A 23998-nucleotide genomic window follows, 5' to 3' on the forward strand; every position below is an offset into this window, starting at 1 on the left:
GTGGGGCCTCCAGAGGCGCTGCCCGGGCCCAGGGCACAAAGGCCTGGGTGCCTGTGGCCCTGCCAGCCCTGCCCAGCCCTCGGCCATCTGTCCTGCAGGCTGTGCCCCCTGTGCGTGCTGCTCCTGTGCCCTGGCCGGCTGCACTCGCCCCTCTCGCTGTGCCCCAGCATTTCTCAGCCAGCGTTTCTGTGCCCTCCCTGGGCTCCCTGCACCCAGTGCTGCCGGCTCCTGGCACACAGAGCCGGCCATGGCCCAGCCTCACGCTGCCACACCTCGAGCACCACAATTCTACCCTGGCAGGGACTTTGCTTTCTCCTCAGCTCCAGCCTGAACCTTCCAAGCTGCACTTTGGGGAGGTTTCCTGCAATTCCCACTCCCAAGGAAAGCTCTGTCTCCTGCTGCTCACAAACAGAGAAGGGCTGGTGAGAGAAGTGCTGGTCAGAGGCTGTTTGGGGTACAGTGACCATGAAGACCATGAAATTATTAAGTTTTAAAATATTCCATGAAAGAAGGAGGGGCATCAATAAATCTTCTACACTGGACTTTTAAGGGCAGACTTTGGCCTATTGAGGAGGCAGATTTGGGGAGTACCAAATCAGGAACTGATTCTTTTAAGGGAAACAGCCCTTAAAAACACAGGGTTCCAGGAAGGATGGACACACTTCAGCAAAGAAACCTTGATGGAGCAAGAGTAGGCTGTCCCTTTGTGCAGAAAGATGACCCAGAGGGGGAAATGACTGGCCTGGCTGGGCATGGAGCTTTTGCAGGAATTTAGGGGTTAAAAAGAGGGTGCAGCACCTTTGGACATAGAGGCAGGTAAATCAAGAAATGTTTAAGGATGTTGTTAGGTTGTGCAGATAGAAAAAATTAGAGAGGTGAAAGATCAATTAGGACTTAACTTGGATACTTCTGTGAAGGATAATTATTATGTATTATAAGCACATTAATGGCAAAAGGAGGGGTAAGGATAACCTGCATTTCTTATTGTGAGGGATATGGTTACCAAAGATGAAGAATGGGCAGAGGTACTTCACCCCTTCTTTGCCTCAGTTTTCAACAATAAGACAGGCCATCCTCAGGACAAGTGTTCTCCTGAGCTGGTAGATGGGCACAGGGAGCAGCCCCTGGAATCCAGGAGGAAGCAGCTGGGGACCTGCTGAGCCACTCAGGTGCTCATAGGTGTCTCTGGGAATAGATGGGATCCATCCCAGAGGGATGAGGGAGCTGGTGGATGAGCTCCCCAAGCTGCTCTCCATCATTTACCATCAGTCCTGGCTCGCAGGGAGGTCCCAGAGGAGTGGAGGTGCCAGTGTGAGCGCATCCCCAAGAAGGGCTGGAAGGAGGATCTGGGGAACTCCAGGCCTGTCAGCCTGACCTGGGTGCCCAGCAAGGTTATGGAACAGATCACCCTGAGAGCCATCACAGGGCACCCACAGGATGGCCGAGGGATCAGAGCCAGCCAGGGTGGATTTCAATATCTGCACTGATGATCTGCGTGAGGGAATTGAGTCTAGCATCAGCAAATTTGCAGATGACACCATCTGAGTGTGACTGTGGATCTGCTGGAGGGGAGGAGGGCTCTGCACAGGGCCCTGGACAGGCTGGATCCAGGGCCCAAATCCAACAAGGTGAGGTTTAACAAGTCCCAGTGTCGGGTCCTGCACTTTGGCCACAACAACCCCTGCAGCACTACAGGCTGGGGACAGAATGGCTGGAGAGCAGACAGGCAGAAAGGGACCTGCAGGGACTGATGGACAGCAGGCTGGACATGAGGCAGCAGTGTGCCCAGGTGGCCAAGAAGGCCAGTGGCTCCTGGCCTGGATCAGGAAAGGTGTGGCCAGCAGGAGCAGGGCAGTGATTCTACCCATGGTGCCAAGTCAGGAACTGAAATGGGGAGTGGGGCCAGAGAGGAAAGGGCAAACAGGGATGGGCTGTTTGCAGAGGAGGGGACAGGGATGGGTAATAGGAAGAAATTTGTACTGCTAGGAGTAAAGAAGAAAAAGTGAAGCAAAGGAAATCCTGAGGGCTGTTTGGGGGTGGCTGCCAGGCTGCCCTGCTCTGAGCAACAGCGCCTGCAGTGGCACAGGAAACTCCCAGCTGATGGGAACAAACTTTCTGGCTGACTGCAGAGGCCAGGACAAAGCTGAGTGGTTTCCCTGGTGTTCCCCAGCCTTTGCTGACCCCAGGGGCTGATGGCATTTGTGCTCCCTCAGGTTCATGTCCCCACATCAACAGCATGGGGTTGCTCCTGCCTGCTCTGTGCAATGCAAACAGGGGCTCCTGAGCCAGTGCTGCCGTGGCTGTGCCTGCAAGGATGCGGCACCTGTGTGAGCTGAGGGAGAGGCCAGGGCTGCAGAGGGGGGATGTTGTTGGCAGCTCCATGAGGATGCCCTGGGACGCTGCCCTGGGCTGTGCAGCGCACTGGGGATGGATCAGCCCCTGCTCTGCTGCTCCTTCCCATCTCCCCCAGGGCCCTTGCAGAGCCCCAGCCATGCTGTTTGCCCCCAGCCTGCCCACGGCCAGCCTGGGGCTGCTCATCCTGGGGCTTTTCTGTGCTGAGCATTGGCCTGGCCGTGTTCTTGAGAGAGCCTGGGCAAGGAGCCTGCAGCCCCCAGGCCCTGGCCTGAGGCGTCAGCGCTGCCCCAGCAGTGCCCATGGCCTGTCCCTGCTGCAGCCTCGGCACTGCCACCCCCAGGACTGTGCCTGGCCCCGAGAGCACTCAGGCCCTGCAGCAACACCAGGGCCACCAGGGCAGCGGGGCAGGGCCACGGCAGCAGCACTGGCAACACCAAGTGCTGCTGCTGCTGCTGGGCACAGCTGCTGTGCCAGCACTGATCTGCCCCAGCTCTGCACACAGACATTGCTGCTGCAGCTCCAGAGAAGGCAACAAAAGGGCATCTCTGCAGAAAACTCTGCTGGGAGATCTTTTATTTCCTTTATAGCCACCAGGAATGCAGCCTGTCATTGACACAGTCTGTGTCAATGCCACAGGGGAGATGGAGAGAAACAAAATGTGAAATGGCACAGACAATGACATTTATTTGTAGTCAATGTGAAAAATATAAAACAAAGGAAAAAATCCCAACAACTATACCAATAAGAAGTATCAAAGATGACTTTTATTACAAGTGATTTGCAGACACTGGCCAGCAGTTTAATGTTTGTGAAAGCATCCAGTCATCAGTCTCCACACTGCAGCCTTGAGCTCCTGGTTCCTCAGGCTGTAGATGAGGGGGTTCAGGGCTGGAGGCACCACCGAGTACAGAACTGACAGGGCCAGATCCAGGGATGGGGAGGACATGGAGGGGGACTTCAGGTGAGCAAACATGACAGTGCTGAAGAACAGAGAGACCACAGCCAGGTGAGGGAGGCAGGGGGAAAAGGCTTTGTGCCAACCCTGCTCAGAGGGGATCCTCAGCACAGCCCTGAAGATCTGCACATAGGAGAAAACAATGAACATAAAACAGCCAAGTGCTAAACAGGCACTAATAGCAATGAGCCCAAGTTCCTTGAGGTTTGAGTGTGAACAGGAGAGTTTGAGGATCTGGGGGATTTCACAGAAGAACTGGCCCAGAACATTGCCATGGCAGAGGGGCAGGGAAAATGTATTGGCTGTTTGCAGCAGAGCAGTGAGAAAGGCACTGGCCCAGGCAGCTGCTGCCATGTGGGCACAAGCTCTGCTGCCCAGGAGGGTTCTGTAGTGCAGGGGTTTGCAGATGGACACGTAGCGGTCGTAGCACATGATGGTCAGGAGGAAATACTCTGCTGAGATGAAGAACAGAAATGAAAAGAGCTGTGCAGCACATCCTGTGTAGGAGATGGTGGTGGTGTCCCAGAGGGAATTGTGCATGGCTTTGGGGACAGTGGTGCAGATGGAGCCCAGGTCGCTGAGGGCCAGGTTGAGCAGGAAGAAGAACATGGGCGTGTGCAGGTGGTGGCCGCAGGCTACGGCGCTGATGATGAGGCCGTTGCCCAGGAGGGCAGCCAGGGAGATGCCCAGCAAGAGGCAGAAGTGCAGGAGCTGCAGCTGCCGCGTGTCTGCCAATGCCAGCAGGAGGAAGTGGCTGATGGAGCTGCTGTTGGACATTTTGGTGCCTTGGCATGGGGATCTGTATAAAAATTAATCATAGAATAGTTGCATTAGGAGAGGATTTTAAATATCCCAGCACGGGCTGGGGACACTTTCCCCCCACTGCCTGCCCAGGGCTCTGCTGCCTGGAGCTGTCCCTGCCAGCAGCTGGTCCCTGTGCCCAGGGCTGGGTCCTGCCAGTGCTGCCAGAGCCCAGCCCAGCCCTGGGGGCTCAGCTCTGCCCAGCAGACCCCTCCCAGCTCTGGCACTGCCCAGGGGCAGCTCTGGCTCTGCAGGCTCTGATGGCAACATCAGAGCAACCCTGAGCAGGCTGGAAAATCGACACTGATGCTGCCTTTAAAGTGAACTGTGGTGATTGCTGTCACTGCCTGGTTTGTTCAGATTTGAGAAAATTGTTTTTATTTTTCTTCACCTGAACTGAGATTAACATCTATATGGAATTTCCGATCCAGGCAACCAACAGCAGTAGATTGAAAAAGCAGGATTTTCCCTTTTATCCAGCCCCTGACTAGCTGTGTTAGCTGTATAATCTACTTGTAGATGTTCGGCAGTTAAATGTTATGCTGGGAGCAATCCTGACCAATGCAGCATCCTCACCACACAAGGAGAACACTTCAAAGCCTTACCAGCTGTCTCCTTCCCCCCAGATCTTGTCCCCCAGTGCTGGGAGCAGCTGCCAGGGCCGGCTGAGAGCTGTCCCTGGCAGGCAGCAGAGTCCCTGCACCAGCACAGCGCCCTAGGCTGCAGGAGCCTGCTCTGCAGGACAGCCCTGGGCACCCCTGGCTGCTCTGCACAAGAGACAATCAGAGAATGTACTCATAGAGTCTGCAGGCATTGGGATGTTCCAGCTTTAGGAGATGGCTCCAGGAGCTGCAGCTGCATTGTCCTGCAGCCAGAGGTTCCTGTGCCAAGGGCTGGCAGTGATTCTGCCCCAGGCACTTCTCAGCACCTTCCCAGCTCTGACTGATTGAAGCTCTCTGTGCCTCTGGGCTGTGCCCGGGCTGGCTGCAGGCAGTGCCCCAGCCCTGCTGGGCTGCCACAAGAGCTGCTCATCAAGAGAAATGTGCTTTTGAAGCTCTTCTTGCTTACCAGGAGCTGCCTCTGTGCCAGGAGCCCAGCCCAGCTCAGCAGCACAGATACAGCACAAGGACTTTAATGACCTTAATTGCTTTGTGAGCCACTCAGGAGCAGGAGGTGGAGCTTCCTTGTTCCGGAGTGACCCATTGTAAGAGACCTCTGGGGAGCGCGGCGACCCGGAGTGCGGTGAACAGGAGCAGGCAAACAGGGTCACAGCCGTTCACGCAGGCAGGGCAAGCAGGCAGGGCTGCAGGTTCCAGCTAGTTTGGTGAAGTATTGTTTTATTGGTTGATTGATCTTGGGCTTTCTCCTAAGCAATGGTTTTAACCCGGTCAAAATCCATGGTTGGTACAAGTGTATATGACCAAGTAGAGCCCTCCAAAAAGGATGTGTCCGTACAGACCCATTCCTGCCCGGAGTGTTTGAGCTTATCAGTGGCTTCAGGGGATGTTATGGAGAAGGCCTGCCTGAAGTGTGAACAAGTGAATGACCTCCTTTTGCTAGTGGCTGAGCTTAGGGAAGAAGTTGAAAGGTTAAGGAGTATCAGGGATAGTGAAAAGGAAATAGACTGGTGGAGTTCAGCCCTTACATCTTTAAGGGAGGCCCACCAGGAGTCAGAGGGCTCATGTGTCTTTCACTCTCAGGCAATAGAGGGGCACCTGGTAGATGAAGGGGAGTGGAAATGGGTCCCTGCTCGGGGTGGTAATAACAAAAAACCCCTCCTGCCCCCCATCCCCTAGCCAGGTGCCACTTCAGAATAGGTATGAGGCACTGGATCTAGACAGCCAGAGAGATGATTTAGAGGAAAATCATCTACCCAGTGAGCCTCCCAATTATGACTTGCCTAAAAAGAGGATTACCACCTCTAATGTCAAGAAAAAAAGAAGGGTAATCGTGATGGGTGATTCCCTTCTGAGGGGGACAGAGGGCCCCGTATGTCGACCTGACCCATCCCACAGGGAGGTCTGCTGCCTCCCTGGGGCCCAGGTACGAAACATCACTGAGAAACTTCCTAGGCTGATTCAGTCCTCTGATTATTACCCACTGCTGATACTCCAAGCTGGCAGTGATGAGATTGAAAAGAGGAGTGTCAAGGTGATTAAAAGGGAGTTTAGGGCACTGGGTCAAGTGGTTGATAGGACAGGTGCACAGGTAGTGTTCTGCTCAGTCCCTTTGGTGGCAGAGAAAAATAATGAAAGGAATAGGAAAACTCATATCATTAACAAATGGCTCAAGGGTTGGTGTTATCGGCAAAATTTTGGATTCTTTGATCATGGAGCAACCTTTCTGGCACCTGCTCTATTGGAATCAGATGGGGTACATCTCTCTGTTAAGGGAGGAGGTTTTTAGCTCATGAACTGGCAGACCTTATTGAGAGGGCTTTAAACTAGGTTTGAAGGGGGAAGGGGATGCAGCTGGGCTGTTTGGAAGCAGGCCCAGGGGTGGTAAGACTGTGTTAGGGGAGAAATCAGCAGCCCAGCTGAGATGCATGTATACCAATGCACGCAGCATGGGTAACAAACAAGAAGAGCTGGAGGCCATGGTGCATCAGCAGGACTATGATGTAGTTGCCATCACAGAAACGTGGTGGGATGACTCACATAGTTGGAGCACTGCACTGGATGGCTACAAGCTCTTCAGAAAAGACAGAAAAGGGAGAAGAGGTGGAGGGGTGGCCCTTTATATTAGGGAGGTTTTGGATGTCACAGGTATTGAGACTAATGATGATGAAGTTGAGTCCCTATGGGTAAAAATTAAGAGGAAGGCCAACAAGGCTGACATGCTACTGGGAGTCTGCTATCGTCCACCCAACCAGGATGAAGAGGTGGACAACTTATTCTATAAACAACTGAACAAAGTCTCAGGATCATCAGCCCTTATTCTTGTAGGTGACTTCAACCTACCAGACATCTGCTGGGAACTCAATACAGCAAAAAACCAGCAATCTAGAAGGTTTTTAGAATGTGTGGAGGATAACTTTTTGTCACAACTGGTGGGCAAACCCACCAGGGGAGGGGCTGTGTTAGACCTATTGTTTACAAATAGAGATGGACTGGTAGGTGATGTGGAGGTTGTAGGCCGCTTGGGGCATAGTGATCATGAAACTATAGAATTCTCAATAATTGGTGAAATAAGGAGGAATATCAATAAGATCTCTACACTGGACTTCCAGAGGGCAGATTTTGGCCTATTTAAAAGACTTGTCCAGAGAATTCCTTGGGAAACAGCCTTTAAAAACAAAGGAGTCCAGGAGAGATGGGTGTGCTTCAAAGCAGAGATCTTGAGGGCACAAGAACAGACTGTCCCTGTGTGCCAAAAGATGAGTAGACGAGGCAAACGTCCAGTCTGGATGAGTAATGAGGTTTTGAAGGAACTTAGAAATAAGAAAAAGATGTATCATCTTTTTAAGGAGGGAGTGATTTCTGAGGAATTATTTAAGGGTGCTGCCAGGGCATGTAGAAAAAAAATTAGGGAGGCCAAAGCTCAGTTTGAACTCAACTTGGCAACTTCTGTTAAAAATAATAAAAAAAGTTTTTACAAATATATTAATGGTAAAAGGAAGGGTATAACCAACCTCAGTTCCTTATTGGATGGAGCAGGCAAACTAGTTACTAAAGATGCGGAAAAGGCGGAAGTGCTTAATGTTTTCTTCACCTCAGTCTTTAGTGGTAAGACAGCTTATCCTCATGACAACTGTCCTCAAGGGTTGGTAGGTGGTGCCAGGGATCAGAATGGTCCTCTTATTATCCAAGAGGAGGCAGTCAGAGAACTGCTGGGACACTTGGATATTTAAAAACCAATGGGACCAGATGGGATTCACCCTAGGGTGATGAGGGAGCTGGCAGATGAGGTTGCCAAGCCGCTCTCCATCATTTACCAGGAGTCGTGGCTCACTGGTGAGGTTCCAGATGATTGGAAACTGGCCAATGTGACACCTGTTTACAAAAAAGGTGGTAAGGAGGATCCTGGCAATTACAGGCCAGTTAGCCTGACCTCAGTACCAGGTAAGATGGAACAGTTCACACTGAGTGCTATCACACAGCACTTACAGCATGGCCAGGGTGTCAGAGCCAGTCATCAGGGGTTACGAAGGGTAGGCCATGTGTGACCAGCCTGGTCTCCTTCTGTGACCAGCTGACCCACCTGGTGGACGCAGGAAAGGCTGTGCATGTTGTCTATTTAGACTTCAGCAAGGCCTTTGATACTGTCTCCCACAGCACACTCCTGGAGAAGCTGGCAGCCCACGGCTTGGACAGGAGCACTCTTGGCTGGGTTAGGAACTGGCTGGATGGCCGGGCCAGAGAGTGATGGTGAACGGTGCTGCATCCAGCTGGCGGCCAGTCACCAGTGCTGTCCCTCAGGGCTCTGTGCTGGGACCAGTCCTATTTCATATTTTTATAGACGACATGGATGAGGGCATCGAGTCCTTCATTAGTGAATTTGCAGCTGACACTAAGCTGGGAGCTTGTGTTGATCTCCTGGAAGGAAGGAGGGCTCTGCAGAGAGACTTGAATCAGTTGGATGGATGGGCAGAGTCCAGCAGCATGAAGTTTAATAAGTCTAAGTGCCGAGTTCTACGTTTTGGCCACAAAAATCCCCTACAATGTAACAAGCTGGCGACAGTGTGGCTGGACAGTGTTCAGGCAGAAAGGGACCTGGGGGTGCTGGTTGACAGCTGGTTGAATATGAGCCAGCAATGTGCCTTGGTGGCCAAGAAGGCCAATGGCATCCCGGCCTGCAGTAGGAATTGTGTGGCCAGCAGGAGCAGGGAGGTCATTCTTGCCCTGTACTCGGCGCTGGTGAGGCCGCACCTTGAGTACTGTGTCCAGTTCTGGGCCCCTCAGTTTAGGAAGGATGTTGAGATGCTTGAGCACGTCCAGAGGAGGGCAACAAGGCTGGTGAGGGGCTTGGAACACAAGCCCTATGAGGAATGTTTGAAGGAACTGGAGTTGTTTAGCCTGGAGAAACGGAGGCTTAGAGGTGACCTTATTGCTCTCTACAACTTCCTGAAGGGAGGTTGTAGACAGGTGGGGGTCAGTCTCTTCCACCGGGCAGCGACTGACAGAACAAGAGGACACAGTCTCAAGATACGTCAGGGAAGGTACAGGTTGGATATTAGGAAAAAAAAGTTAACCAAAAGAATAATAAAGTACTGGAATGTTCTTCCCAGGGAGGTGGTGGAATCAGTATCTTTGGATGTGTTTTAAAAAAGGTGGAATATGGCATTTGGTGCTATAGTCTAATTGAGGTGTTGGGGCATAGGTTGGACTTGATGATCCTAGACATGTCTTCCAACCTCATTATTCTGTGGTTCTCTGAAAACCTTGAAAATTATCAGCGGGCTCTGGAAAACTTTTTAAAAAAATCAGAAATGGATGTAGCTCTGTGAATTTTCAGGCACAGCTCTTTGGATCTGGAGGAAATATTTGCTTTGCATCAGCTAAGACATAGACAGACACACAGCAAATGGAGCACTGAACATCACAGACTGGGCTAGTGTTTTTCCCAGAAGAACTGACAGAAGATCACAATGAAACACTACAGTGTCCCTGAACAATCCAATTGTCCAGGGAAACTCAGTAGCTGATGGTGTTGTGGTGCTACTGCCAATCCCTTCCATGAGCAAATCATTTCAGGACTGACTAACAGCCTCTGCCTTCTCACAGACACCAAGTGTTGCAGCAGTGCTCCAGGTGCTGCTGCCAACAGCCCCTGCAGGGAGGAGCACAGCCCCCAGTGCACGTGGGCTTTGGCTCCCTGTGGCACACAAGCCCCCCGGGGCACAGGTCTCTGGGGCAGGAGAGGGGCAGCACCGCTGCCAGGGCTCGGGGGGTGGCAGCTCTGCTTGGGCGGGCACTCTGCCACACCTGCTGATGGCAGCGCTGCCCAGGCCCCAGGGCTCAGAGCAGCACTGGTGCCCTGGCCCACACGTTCCCTGTGCCTGTCACAGCCGCGGCTTTAGGATGGCCAGCAGCCGGGACGTGTCCCAAGGAGGCCGTGCCAGCTTCCGTGGAAGGCCCCGTGCCCTTGCCAGCGCGGCTGCCTCGGCAGCCCTGGGGGCTCCTTCTGCTGCCCTGAGCCTGCAGAGCAGGGCAGCGTTTGCTGATGGGCTGAGCCCTTCCTAAAGATCCTGTCGGGCTGCCTTAGACACTTGGGGCCAGGGATTCCTTCCAACCGGGGCCACTTTGGGTGGGCTGGGGGCGGCCCCAGGGCAGGTGGCAGTGTGTGCAAGGGCCCTTTGTGACACGCTGCAGCACGGTCACCGTGGCATGGAATGGAGGAATGTGTCCTTTGTGACACGTGGTGACATAGGAGCTGGTGGTGACAAGAACACTCCACAGCACTCGGAGCAGGCGATGGGACAGGACGGGACAGAGCGGTGCTGTGAGGAGCCCCCACACAGTGCACTCGTTCCTGTCTGACCTGGAGCTGTTCTGAGGTGTTGTTCCTGCAGCTGACCTCGAGGCCAGACTGTGGGACTTGCTGACCTGAGTAATTTACCAGGAATCTCCTGTCATTGTGGCAGGAGCGCCCAAGACTAGAGTGCAGGACTTGCTGTCCTGCAGCTACCCTGAGACCTCTCTGTCTCAGAAATCTTCAAGGCACAACTGAAATTGCTGACTTGGCAATATCCTGAGGCATCTCTCTAGAAGGTGCCTTCAAGGCTGGAAGGTGGAATGGCAGGCAGATTTTTCAGCCTGTTCAAATGCTTCCGGGGGAAAAATAAGAAAGGCCCTGGAGCTGCTTCAGGAGAGCAACTTGAAGAGCCAGAGCAGATCCAGACACTGCAGGACGGTGAGTGGCAGAGCTGGGCCGTAGGACTGGAGCCTGCAGCCAGCCTGGCCCCATTCCGTCCCATCCCATCCCATCCCATCCCATCCCATCCCATCCCATCCCATCCCATCCCATCCCATCCCATCCCATCCCCTTGGGACATGCCCATGGACAGGACGGAAGAGGGCCCAGGCAGACACCCCGCAGTGGCCGTGCTCCATCCCCCTGGGGCATCCTGGGGCTGTCCCTGCCTGGGGAGTGCAGGGCTGGGCTGTGTTCTCCGGCCTCTCCCGCAGCCCCTCAGCTCTGGCTGTGCTCGCTCTTTGCCAGATGCAGCCGTGGAGCGCACACAAGAGCAGCAATCCAGCTGTGGCCGCTTCCGCAGAACAGCGCAGGTACCTGCAGCCATGCCCACCTGGGCTGGGCCCGCTGTCCCTGCTCAGCCAAGCACTACACTTGGAGCATTCCTGGCTTCCCTGTCCTTTATTCTTTGGCAGATGTTCCGAAAATTCCCGCACATTCGGCGTAGAAAGACCAACACCACAGCAGCTGAGGGCCCAGCTGAGCCTGACTCGGGGCTGACCCAGCTCCAAGCAGAGCCTGATGTCAGCCCAGATTCAGCTGGGCTCTCGCAAGACTTGGACACCTCAGGGACTGAAACCTGGCCACAGGCTCTTCCCACATCAGTGACTGAGGATGGAGTCATAAAAAACACTGACAATGAAGAGATTGAGGCCTTGAAAAATACTGGAGCCATGCCCACTCCCCCTGAGATTTGTGCTTCCACTGTGGATTTTTTCCAGGACAGTGCTGTTCCTTATCAGCAGCAGGTAAGCAGCCTGGGGCCAGGACTGGAGGCCTCCCAGGAACGTGTGTCCCCTCAAGCCTCGGTCACTGGGCCCCCTCAGCCTTTGAGGCCAGTAGATTGTGACGGGAAAGGAGGCACTTCTTGGGGGGAAACTGGGGAAGTTGCTCCCATAGACAGCGCTCCAGGTCTTCCCCATGCCTCCTCCAGGTGCCAGCCATGGTGAAGAACATCCACCAGAATCTCATGTCCCACGTCACTGTGGATGCCAGGCTGCACAGTGACATTGTGAGGCTGGCTGAGGAACACCCTGCAGACGTGGCGCTGACCCTCCTGCACTGTGCCCCAACGTGTGACAGGTACGGGGCCCACGTGCCTTGAGAGCTCAGGGCTCACCAGCCTTTAGGGCCCGTGGCCCATCACAGCCTGTCCAATGGGCTCTGCCAGACAGGTAGAGAGCTCCAGGACCCTCGGGCCCCTCTCTTTGCCCAGCCTGCTGCCAATGCTCCCTCCCTGCCCCTCAGGGCACCGGGGCTCTGTCACCTGTGCCCCCACAGCTGCACAGGGCATGGTACTGTGACTGAGATTCCCCTGACACAGAGCCCTGATCCCACAGAGCTGCTGCAATGATGTGGAGAGCCATAGGCTCATCACAACCAACAATGGAGAAGGTGCTGGCAACACTGCTCTGTGTGATGGAGGATTGGCCTGTGCACAGCACATGCACCTCCGATGGGGACAACAAGGATGTTTTTGCCCTGGCTGTGAGTTTCTGGAACTGGCCTTTGCTTGCCACCTGGTTGCCTCTCCAGCAGCTCTCCATCCTCTCCCTGCCTCAGTCGCTGGGATGAAACTTGGTCTAGGGGCAGACTCAGGGGGCACTAGGCCCACTGCTCCCCCTGCATCTGCCCTTGGGCCCTGCCCCATGGACACCAGGGCACTGAGCGCTGTCTTGGGCTGCTTCTTCTGCAGGCAACTCTGGTGATCTGGGTCATTGTGCCTAAATGCCATGAGGCCATGATCCTTCATTCCTCCCGCCTGTTTGTGGCTCTGCTCTTCCATGTTGTCATCACCACACAGCAGCAGATGCCACCAGAGGAAGTTGAAAACTTCTGGAGAGCGTGCCAGAAGGAACACCGCCTTCCCAGCAAGCCCAGCAGGTCCCAGTCCTCCTGCCCTTCCCCTGCCCGTGTGGCCAGTGCCAGTGCTCCCAGTGTGACCTGGGCTTTGCTCTGCACACAGGTTTGCAGTGCAGGCCATGAAGGCTCTGCTCTGCCGACTGGAGTGTGACCAGGAGGTGATGGCTATGGAGCGTAAGTGTGGCTGGGACACGCTGCTGTGTGCTCACACCCAGCACTATGCCGTGGGTCTGCTGGCCAGGTGAGACCCCCTTCTCCTCCACACTGCCCCCAGCATTTGTGCCCTGTGCCCGGGTGCCCCACACAGTCCCTGTGGTCATGGGCCAGAGGGCCTTGTCACCAAGGGACGGCCAAGGAGACTGGAAAAGGCTGGGAGAGGAGGGTGCCCAGAAGGGGCCACCTCCCACAGCGCTCACATCCTCTCCAGGGATGCTGGGCAAAGACCAGACCTCTGTGAGTCAGTCCTGGGCAAGGTTTGGTCCCCCCACCTCAGGCTCTTGGTGTCTTTTTTCCCCTTCCAGAGAGATGCGCCGTGTCTCCCTCTCCTTGTGTTCTGGGATTGCTCTGCGCCTGCTTGGGCTGCTCAGCAGGGAGGAGCCACACTGGGATCTGCCCGGCCTGGCGTTCCTTGTGGAGGTGAGCCTGAAGGCCAGCGCTGCCTGGCTGAGCTGCCTCCCAGCTCTCTGCCCTCTCGTAGCCGCAGCTGCCTGGGACGGTGCCCGTGCCCTGTGCTGCTGCCTGGGCCCAGCCCTGTGCGGTTCCGGGCTGCTGCTGGCCGGGTGCCCTGTCACTGCCCTGTGCCTTTCAGGTCCTCGAGTGCCTGGACTTGAGGGAATGTGCTGACAGCATCCTGGAGATCATGTCAAGGCACCTGAGGAACGAGTGCAGGGAGAGGCGTCGCCTGGCGCTCAGAGGCCTCGTGGTGCTCAGCAAGGATCCCTCGATGGTGAGAAGGGGCAGCGGCTGAAGCTGCCCTGGGGAAAGCAGCCCCATGGGCTGGCAGGGCTGAGGCAGCTGAGGCAGCTGCTCCCAGCTCTCCTGCCTCACCTGCCCCACTGCTTTGGGGCAGGCCTTTGGCCTGTGGGCCCTGCAGCAGCAGGGTGGGGTTGCAGTGCCGGGCTGGTGCTGGCGCTGCAGCCATCCATGGCTTCCCAGCACAGCCTTGTGTTCCACACAGGCCAGGAGAATGGGCACTCTGTCTCCAAGCCTTCTGGAGCTGCTGGGTGATGCAGACGGAGAGCTGGTCGGCATGACGCTCTCTGTGTTCACTAATTTGCTCAAGAGCAAAGACATGCTGGTATCCAGCACCACTGCCCCGAAGCTGGCTGAGGCTCTCCTGCTGCTCTTCGACCACGTAAGGATTTGTATCCCCAGCCTCGGGCACTGGGTGCTGCCCTGAAACTTTGTGCACTGTGGATTTTTGTACTCTTCAGGTGGGCCTGGAGTAGATGGCGCTGAGTTTTTTTCTTTCATTCAGGACAACAGCCATGTGCAGCTGCTCTCCCTTGACCTCTTCTTCAAGGTGATGGATTTGGTAGCAGAGGAGGGAAAAAAGCCTCTTAAGTCAGTGGTGTGCCAGAGCCTTCCTGCACTCTTCTTCCACTGCCACGATGAGAATCAGCGTGTGGCCGAGGTGAGGACTCGTGGGCTGCTGGTGTCCCCCTGACAGGGGGCTGGGCTGCCGGCTGCCCTGCTCACATCCCGAGCTGCAGCCTCCTCCAGGCTGTGGCACAGGGATGTGAGTCCTGTGCCCTGGGCTGTGGGGCTATCTCTGGGTCTCTGCTGCTCTCCAGGCTTCTCGGGAAACGCTGCATTGTGCGGCCGGGTTCCTGAAGAGGAGGGATCTCAAAGAGCTGGTGGAGGCAGAGAAGCTGTTGGCGTTTGCCGAGGTGTTGGTAAGGACAGCCTTAAGAACCGGCGGGGCTGCGGGGCGGCCCCGCGGCTCCCCGGGCAGCAGCCGGCCCTCTGCCCCCTGCGCAGCCCGGCGCCAGCGGCTGCTGGCCGCGCCTCAGGGCTGTGCGGGCAGGGGAGGCCGGGGCTGGGCGCAGGGAGCGCCCGCCACAGGGGCTGAGCCCGCGCCAAGTCTTCCCTGCTGCCGCTCTCTGCAGCTGGCAGAGGACACGAGCCGAGCGGCCGAGCAGCTGCGCCGGGCCCTGCGCTACCTGGAGAGCCCCCAGGAGCCCCTGCGAGAGGCGGCCATCAGGTTCATGGGTGAGCCCCGAGGCCGGGCTCCCTCCCCGGCCCGCCGCAGCTCGGCCCCAGCCCCGCCCGCTGCCCCGGCAGCGCCATCCGGGCCCGGCGCCGTGGAGCCCCGCCTGGCCCGGGCGCTGCTGCCGCCCTCTGGCAGCCGTGCCCTTGGGCGGCAGCGTGCGGCAAGGGCCCGGGCTGAGCCCTGCCGGGCCAGCAGGGCGTGTGGCCGCAGCGCTGGCAGCGCCGCTGGCAGGGAGCTGTGCCGCTGCCGCCGTGACAGGCTCTGTGTTCACAGGGATGGCCGGGCGGCACCTCAGGGGGCAGCCAGGAGAGCTCCTGATGATCTGCAGCGGTGAGTGAGGGCAGCGGGCTGACAGCAGGGACTGGCATGGAGACCTGCAAGCCCTGCCCCGGCTGTGGAGGGCTCTGCTCCCGTGGGCTGAACGCACAGAGGTTTCAGGGCCATGTGGGGCATTCCTGGCCAGCAGCTTTGGGCTGATGCCCTTGGTCCCTGCTCCCTCCTGTCCATGGCAAGAGCCGGCTGGGATGGCCCTGGCAGGGGGCTCTCCTCGTCTCCGTGCAGATCCGGGATCTGACTGTGGCTCTGTTCCTCTCTCATGCAGCCCTTGAACTCCTGACGGAGGATATGAGCAGTGCCGTGTCAGAGCTGGCACTCCAAACACTGCATGTCCTCCGGGCAATTCAGCGTGGGCACTATTCCATCTTCCAGAGGCTGCAAGATCAGCTGTGCAGGGCATGGAAGAGTCGGCCTCGTCTGTCAGGGCTCGGCTGGCTGCATTGTCGGAGCTCTGAGGAGAACTGATGGGCAAGGCACACTTGGTGGGGGCAACCCTAGCCAGTGGGAATTTTCCTTTATCTTTTAAGATTTTTCTTTTTTTTTTTTTTTCCTCTTTTGAATTTCTGTAAATATAGACTGTGTTATGATTCACAGACTCCCAGGAGCTTTTCTTTGCTGCCCAGGATCTGCAGGGCAAGAGAGAGGAAACGGTGAAAAAGATGCTTGTGCTCAGCAGCAGAGCAAGCTGAGGCGTCCCTGAAGGGGGAAAATGGTGCTTGCACTCAGCCAGCTGCCCAGGCGTGCAGGGACAATGGCCAGAAGCCCCTTGGCCTGTGGTGGTTCTGCTGAAGCCTTTGTGCTGCCGCCAGAGCGGGTGGGCAGGGCCGGAGCTGCGGGGATCCCTGCTGGAGCGGTGCCTGGAGATGGCCACAAGGCCTGTGGCAGGCAGGAAGCACCATCCGTGTCCTCCTGGCCGTGTGCTGCTGGCTGCATTGCTGAGGGCTCCCAGGTGCCTCTGGCTGGGGCTCCTCTGGAGCTCCTGTGGGGCTGCGGCGCTGCTGCCGGGCAGCTTGGCCGGGCTGGGGGAGAGCCTGAGGGGCTGGGGCACTGGGAAGCCCTGAGCAATTGGGTGTCAGAGGCCATGAGCAGCCCCCTGGCAGCCGCCTTGTTCCTGACGGAGTTGACTTACAAGACAGGTCCTGGGCACTCTGTAACTCACTGCATCAGTGCTGTTGGAACCCGAAATGTAGGGAATTCTCAGACCTTTGGTCTTGTAAGCAAAGCTTAGAATTTAACAGAGGATTTGATCTGAGACCTTGGAAAAGGCTTCCAAATTTAGGTGCTGGAAGCAAGAATGTAGATTTAGAGTTCATAGCAGTGACACATGAAGCTCAGTGGAGGAAAGTTTAAAGTTATAGACTTTAAGATGTAGAAAAAATAAAAGTATTTACAAAGGTAAACAAGAAGTGGAGAATGCAGTGCTGTAGGTTTGTGTGCCATAACATGATTGGCTAAGGAAGCTTACAATGTAGCATGAATCCGTAAGACGAAATGTTGAAGGATTGGGTCCAAAACATACATATCCTTGTTGGCAGTGTTTTATTGATCAAGTAAAGCTTAAAAGGTCTTGTAACAAGAAGTCTTGTGGCCTTGTGGGCCATACAGTGGAGATGTGATCCAAACTCACCCTTCCTGTCTGTGTCAAAGATAAGAAAAAGAAATGGCATCATCTAAAAAACTCAGAGGTCCAGTCTCTAACTCATTCCAAACTCCTTCAAATCCCCCTAAGTGTGATGTAGCTACAAATAGATGACAAGGACTCTTAATTCTGGCTGTTTGACTCCAAACCAGCTGCTTTAGAAACTGTCACATAACCCTGTGTAATTATGTGGCAGAAATGCATCGTTTTAAGAAATTTTCGCAACAGACATGAATGGAGGTTTGTTTGAAGGGCAGTTTAGGGGAAACCCTCACAGCAGAGGTCTGGCCTTTGCCCGAGCTGTGTCCCCTGCTGGTTGTGAAGTGTGCCATCAGCTCCAGGTGTTTCTGGGTTAAAAATATAATCAAGTCACTTGGACTTGCTCTTTTTGGCCTATAAAAGCTTGACCCACTTTCAGAGCAAATTTGGAGACCTCATTTATGGGTGGATGGACCACCTAGGATTTTCCCAATTGCTGGGAATGGTTCTCCAGGTCCTTGGTGCAAAACAGGGCACCCCAGCAACTGAGGATCTACAAGATGATAAACAATTCAGGCAATTGATGATGCATCTTTCTAAATCACTCTCCTTTCTCTCTTACAGTACTGATTGAGGTGCACTGCCTTGCTTGTTTTTGCTTCTCACTAAAACCAAGTGCACATTTTTATTGAATGTATCATCTTTCACTGTGGTTCCTTAATATTCACAGTAAAATAAGAACATGATTTCCCGTGAGGTGTCCTTTAAATCGCCTCTGTCAATTGGCAGAACAACAGAAGGCTCCTGAGGGGCTGGAGCACTGGGAAGCCCTGAGGAATTGGGTGTCAGAGGCCATGAGCAGCCCCCAGGCAGCCGCCTTGTTCCTGACACCCGGCTGCTCTGGCGCTTCCCCACAGCGTCTGCCAGGCCTGCAGCAGAAGCCCTCGAGGCTGGGCCTCAGCAGGAGGCTGGGGACAGCCCTGAGGTGCCCAGGCTGGGCTGGCTGGGGACAGGGAGGGCAAAGCTCCCCTGCTGGGGCAAGGGACAAGGTGGTGGGAAGGCAGATAACCTGAGATTTTACCCCCCAAATGTTCTTTCTTTCTTTCCCCTAACATTTATCTCAGGTTTGGTCCCATAATTATCTCTATCTGCCCTTTAGAAATTACTCAGAACACAGCAGGCTTTTGGGCTGTGTGGATCCCTAGCACACCAGAGCCATAGAAATAAGAGGCTTTTGTCAGCACTGGTGCACGGTGTACTCTAATCCCATCAGGCCATGTGGGGGCAGAACCCGTTTCCACTGCTGGGGTGACGGGGGGAATCACAGCAGGTGATCCTGTTGGAAGATGAGGTGAGCCTGACTGGGAAGTTCCGAGTGACAGAAACATCCTATTGTGACCGGCCCAGAGGCCCCATGTATTCTGGGCATAGACTTCCTCCGGAAGGGCTATCACAAAGACCCAAAGGGATGCAGGTGGGCTTTTGGAATAGCTGCTCTAGAGGCTGAGAACATTAAGCAGTTGAACACCTTGCCTGGATATCAGAAAACCCATCTGCAGAAGGACTCCTGAAGGTGGAAGAGCAACAAGTACCAATTGCCACCTCGATGGTGCACTGCCGGGAGTATTGAACCAATCGAGATGCTGTGATCCCCATGCACAAAATGATCCGTGAACTGGAGAGCCAAGGGGTGGTCAGCAAAACCAACTCACCCTTCAATAGTCCCATCTGGCCTGTACAAAAGTCTGACAGAGAATGGAGATTGACTGTGGACTATCGTGCCTTGAATGAAGCGAATCCACCACTGAGCTCTGCTGTGGCACACGTGCTGGAACTCCAGTACGAGCTGGCAGCTTTCTCAGAAATGGCCCCTCCTGCCGGAGGGGTGAGGCACCCTGAGCCCCGGTGGGCACCCCACAGATCAGAGTACCCCCTGACCAAGCAAGTACTGGTCAGAGAAAAATGCTGTTCCCAGAAAAGCACTGAGTGCCAGAGTTGTCAGTCTGGAGACATGGACAAACAGCTGCAGAGCGGCACCTCCGCTTGAATGCGGTGGGGGTCAGAGAGCAGCTGCTGAAGGGGCAGATCATGGAGTGGAGGTTGCAGCATCCACTGGTTGCAGGGGTTTTTCCCCTGCAGCGTGGTGTTCGGAGAGAGCGGCAGCTGCCACCAGTGCAGCGGACACAGGCGCGAGGAATCGCCGCTACAGATTTTCCCGGTTCAGGGAGGGCGGCGCTGGCAGAGCCTTCGCCACTGCCGGAGTGTTGCTGGCAACCCGAGGGCAACAGCGGGGAGCGGTGCCGGGAGTGGCGGAGGCGCTGGAATCGGCAGGGCCTGCGGCGGGTGTTCCTGCCGGCACTGCAGGCTCCCAGGTCATGAAATCAATTGCTGGCCACGATGCAGGGGGACTGGATGTGCTCCCCAGAACAGGGCTGCCGGCTGCCGTCGCAGAGCCGGCTGCTCTCTTGTCAGGGGCGGGGGCAGCTTTGCACCCTCCTGGGGCACAGAGGCGGGGGAATCCAGCGGCGGGGCAGATCCACACGCCACTCTGAGGGAAAAAGGAGGGGATGGAGATGGCAAAAGTCCCTCCAGCTCTGGTGAAAGTGATGAAGAAGGGATGACCGCTGCTCCAGTCAAAATAATTGTTGACCCATAAAGCGCAGCTGCTGAAGGCTTTGGTCCTTCCTGTGCATGCTCCAGGGAGACAGAAAAAAGCTGTTTCTGAGCCATGCGCAAAGCTGCTCCCCCCGCCCCATGCAGGTGGGGAAAACCAGTGGAGACTGTCCCTGGACAATTTGGTCCAGCTGTGGCGAGGGGCCTGATGGCCACCAGCCTGGGGTAAGGCGCTTCTCCAACGAGGTTCTCTTCCTCACAATGGAGGAAAGTGATGCACTGAGCGGGAACTCCCGAGAAATTTCCTCAGCCCGCATGTGTTCCTCCAAAAGTCAAGATCCAGGGGTTGCCAAGCCCTGGAATCCAGCGAGAACTGCAAATCCATGAAAACCCATGAGCTTTTGCCCATCTGAAAAACTCATAGACATCTTCCTCCAACACAGGAATTCTGTAGTGCAGAGGCAGAAACCTCCACACTCCAATAGTGTCCTCCTCTAATGGAGAAAATTGAACTTCCATTTCTGAAGGCACCTCTTCCCAACCGTCACTCCATTTCTTGCGGAGGGCAATGCTATTGTTGGGAGGTGAAGGGTTAACAGTACCTTCTCAAGGAAGCCAAAGTGACTGGCCACAACGGGCTGCGCAGGGTCCCGCAGGGTCCAAGAGAAAGTCTAAGTGGCATCTCCCATCTCGTGACTCACCAAAGGACCACCGGACACTCTCCGTCAGTGTTCAGCAAACCTTTTCGTGTTCAGCCTCAGCTGCAAACCCAATTGGATCCATCCAGCTCCTGGTTCTTCAGCCAACGTCAGAAGTCACCACTTATCGAATGCAGGGAGCCCCCAATGTGGCAAATGATTGGTATTTGACTCCATTGTTTCAGAAGACTGAACAATTGCTTTATTAAAACTAAACTACATTACATTATACTAGACTATATTAAAGAGATACTAGAAGAGACTAAAGAAAAACCCGTGACTGTCTCCAGACAGTCAGGACACAGCTTTTTCCCAACTGCCAAGGAAAAAAAAAAACCTCATCTGGATCCGACTGAAAAATCACTTCAGGTAAAAAATCTTCCTAAATTATTCCGTATGTCCAAAAACAACTGGAGCAGCAAGTAGAGACAAAAATTCTTTTCTCTTCTTCTCTGCTTCTCCAAAAAAAATCCTGTGAGAGAAAATTATGTCCCTCTCTGTTCAGAGATCGTGAATGCCACATTGAACAAAAACAAAAAAAAAAAAAAAAAAGAAAAAGAAAACAAAAATCTTGAAGAAAAAGAAAATCCTTCTCAAATGGCCCCAGCAGACAGAGCCTTCCAAATCAGCCCTCCACAGAGCTCCAGCAGCACAGCAAGGCTCTGCGGCAGAGACGAGGCCGTTTCTTCCATGCACTGAGGAATTGATCTTTCACTTTACGCCATGTGGAGGAGGGAGCTCTCTGTATGGCCCGGAGAACGAACCCAGTTTCTATTGAAAGGTTTCTGATGGCGGGATTGCTGTCAAATGCCATTTCTTCAAGGGCTGCAAGAGAGAGTAACAGAACCAAGGTCAGATCCTGGATCTGTGGGGAGCGGAGGAGAGCCCCCTGCGAAGGTCATCCCGGGCGGCAATTTCCATGTCCAGGAGGGATCAGGCCAAAGCTGCTGGCCACGAAACCCCATGTGCCCTTGAAATCTCAGTGTGCTCTGCCCACACCACCCCTCATCCGCACAGGCACCAGAGACCTCTGCAGATGGGGCAGGCCCTGCAGATCCCCCATGGCCAGCTCAAGTTGTCAGCCCACTGCCCTCACTCACCATCACAGATGACCTGGAGCTCTTCCATCTTCCCCCTGAGGTGCCGCCCGGCCATCCCTGTGAACACAGAGCCTGTCACGGCGGCAGCGGCACAGCTCCCTGCCAGCGGCGCTGCCAGCGCTGCGGCCACACGCCCTGCTGGCCCGGCAGGGCTCAGCCCGGGCCCTTGCCGCACGCTGCCGCCCAAGGGCACGGCTGCCAGAGGGCGGCAGCAGCGCCCGGGCCAGGCGGGGCTCCACGGCGCCGGGCCCGGATGGCGCTGCCGGGGCAGCGGGCGGGGCTGGGGCCGAGCTGCGGCGGGCCGGGGAGGGAGCCCGGCCTCGGGACTCACCCATGAACCTGATGGCCGCCTCTCGCAGGGGCTCCTGGGGGCTCTCCAGGTAGCGCAGGGCCCGGCGCAGCTGCTCGGCCGCTCGGCTCGTGTCCTCTGCCAGCTGCAGAGAGCGGCAGCAGGGAAGGCTCGGCGCGGGCTCAGCCCCTGTGGCGGGCGCTCCCTGTGCCCAGCCCCGGCCTCCCCTGCCCGCACAGCCCTGAGGCGCGGCCAGCAGCCGCTGGCGCCGGGCCGCGCAGGGGGCAGAGGGCCGGCTGCTGCCCGGGGAGCCGCGGGGCCGCCCCGCAGCCCCGCCGCGCCGGGGCTCCATGGGCACCCGGCTCGGGCCCACAGCAGCCTGGAGAAGAGCCCGTGCCGCCTCTGGGTGCAGCAGTGGGCAGGGGCACAGCTGCCAGCCCCGCACACTGAGCACCGCGCTCAGGGGCCTTCTCCAGGCTGAGGCTGGGGATTCTCGGTCGTCCTTACCAGGGCCTCGCCAAACCTCCATGTCTGATCCACCTGTAGCATTTGTTCGATATCCCTCCTCTTCAGGAATCTGGCTGAAGAATGCAGTGTTTCCCGGGAAGCCTGGAGAGCAGCAGAGATGTGGAGATGGCCCCACAGCCCAGGGCACCGGAGCATCCCAGTGCCACAGCCTGGGGGAGGCTGCAGCCTGCAAGGCGCCAGGACAGGAGGCAGCCCAGCCCCCTGCCAGGGAGACAGCAGCCGGCCACAAGTACTCACCTCAGCAACAATCTGATTCTCATCATGGCAGTGGAAGGAGAGTGGCAGCAGGCTCTGAAGCACGTGTGACTTCAGGGCCTTTTTTCCATCTTCCGTTAATAACTCCAGTATCTCTTGAAATAGAGTCATGGAGCTCAGCTGCACCTGGCTATCATCCTGTAGGAAAGCAAGAACAAAAGAGCTCAGCATCAGCTGCTTCGGGCCCAGCAGGGCACAGGCCTGCATCTCCACAGGGCACCAAGTGCCCGGGCAGCAGCCAGTGGCCGTGGCTGTGGGCACAGAGCCTTACGCGGTCAAAGAGTGGCAGGAGCGCCTCAGCCAGCTGCAGGGCGATGGAGGTGGGTATTGGGGCACCATTATCCAGAAATAAATATCTGAGTAGAAGAATGGTCATCCTGATCATGTCGCTATCTTTTTCCTGCAGGAGCTCCACAAGACTTTCAGTCAGGCTCCACATTTTGTCAGCCTGTGTGGAACACAAGTTTGTGAAATGCCACCCTGCTGCAGCAGGGCCTAGAGGCCAAAGCCTGTCCCGAAGCACTCGGGCAGCTGAAGCGGGAGGCAGGAGAGCTGGGAACAGCTGCCCCAGGGCCCAAAGCTCAGCCAAGCCCAAGTGACAGCGTTTTCCAGCCCCACGCTGCTGGCAGGGCTTCAGCCACTGCCCCCTTCTCACCATCAAGGGATTCTTGCTCGCCACTGTGACTCCTCGGAGTGCCAAGTGACGCCTCTCCCTGTATTTGCTCTGCAGGTTCTTCGACATGATCTCCAGAACACTGTCTCTGCATTCCCTCAAGTCCAGGCACTCGAGGACCTGAAAGGCAGAAGGCAGTGACAGGGCACCCGGCCAGCAGGAGCCCGGAACCGCACAGGGCTGGGCCCAGGCAGCAGCACAGGTCCCAGGCAGGACCTATGAGAGGGCAGAGAGCTGGGAGACATCTCAGCGTGGTAGTGCACCTGGAGAAGGCACGGCAAGACTTGGAGAGATGCCAGAGGGAGCAATGTCCCCAGTGCACCCAGAGAAGTGCTTCCATTCCCACCGCAATGCCATGGCCTCAAAGGCTCACAGGGACCAGCTGACGTGGCTTGGGTCGCCATGTGACTCATGGGGGAATGGAAGCCTGGCCACAGGCTGCTTACTTGATCTAGCCTGGAAACACCATTCTCCACAAGCAAATGCAGCAGGGTGGCACTGGTCTCCTGTCTGAGGACCTCTGAGTGAGCCCAGTGCCCATGGCCCTGGCCTCTTCCTGCCGAACACTCTTAATGAATTCGCAAACGAGCTGTAGGAGAAGGGCAAGAACCAGGGATGTTCCATGGAGTGCTCCACACACGGTGCTTGGCCGAGCAGGGACAGCAGGCCCAGCCCAGGTAGGCATGGCTGCAGGTACCTGCGCTGTTCTGCGGAAGCGGCCACGGCTGGATTGCTGCTCTTGTGTGCGCTCCACGGCTGCATCTGGCAAAGAGCGAGCGCAGCCAGAGCT

General features: G+C 56.0%; 2 protein-coding genes across 2 annotated transcripts in view; one reads left to right on the top strand and one right to left on the bottom strand.

Moving 5' to 3' along the window:
- LOC135287573 (zinc finger and SCAN domain-containing protein 2-like) overlaps positions 1 to 23998 on the top strand; it is a gene marked incomplete at its 5' end in the record, with an annotated part of 231189 nt that overhangs the window by 131666 nt on the left and 75525 nt on the right. The window lies entirely within an intron of this gene.
- Positions 3015 to 3976, bottom strand: LOC135287532 (olfactory receptor 14J1-like; the record flags this gene model as incomplete). Its single annotated transcript, XM_064400824.1, has 2 exons — positions 3015 to 3688; positions 3899 to 3976. Coding segments are annotated over 2 exons (612 nt in total), but the record flags the coding sequence as incomplete, so codon positions are not given.

The sequence above is a fragment of the Passer domesticus genome, chromosome 30 (genome assembly GCF_036417665.1).
Source record: "Passer domesticus isolate bPasDom1 chromosome 30, bPasDom1.hap1, whole genome shotgun sequence".
NCBI lineage: Eukaryota > Metazoa > Chordata > Aves > Passeriformes > Passeridae > Passer > Passer domesticus.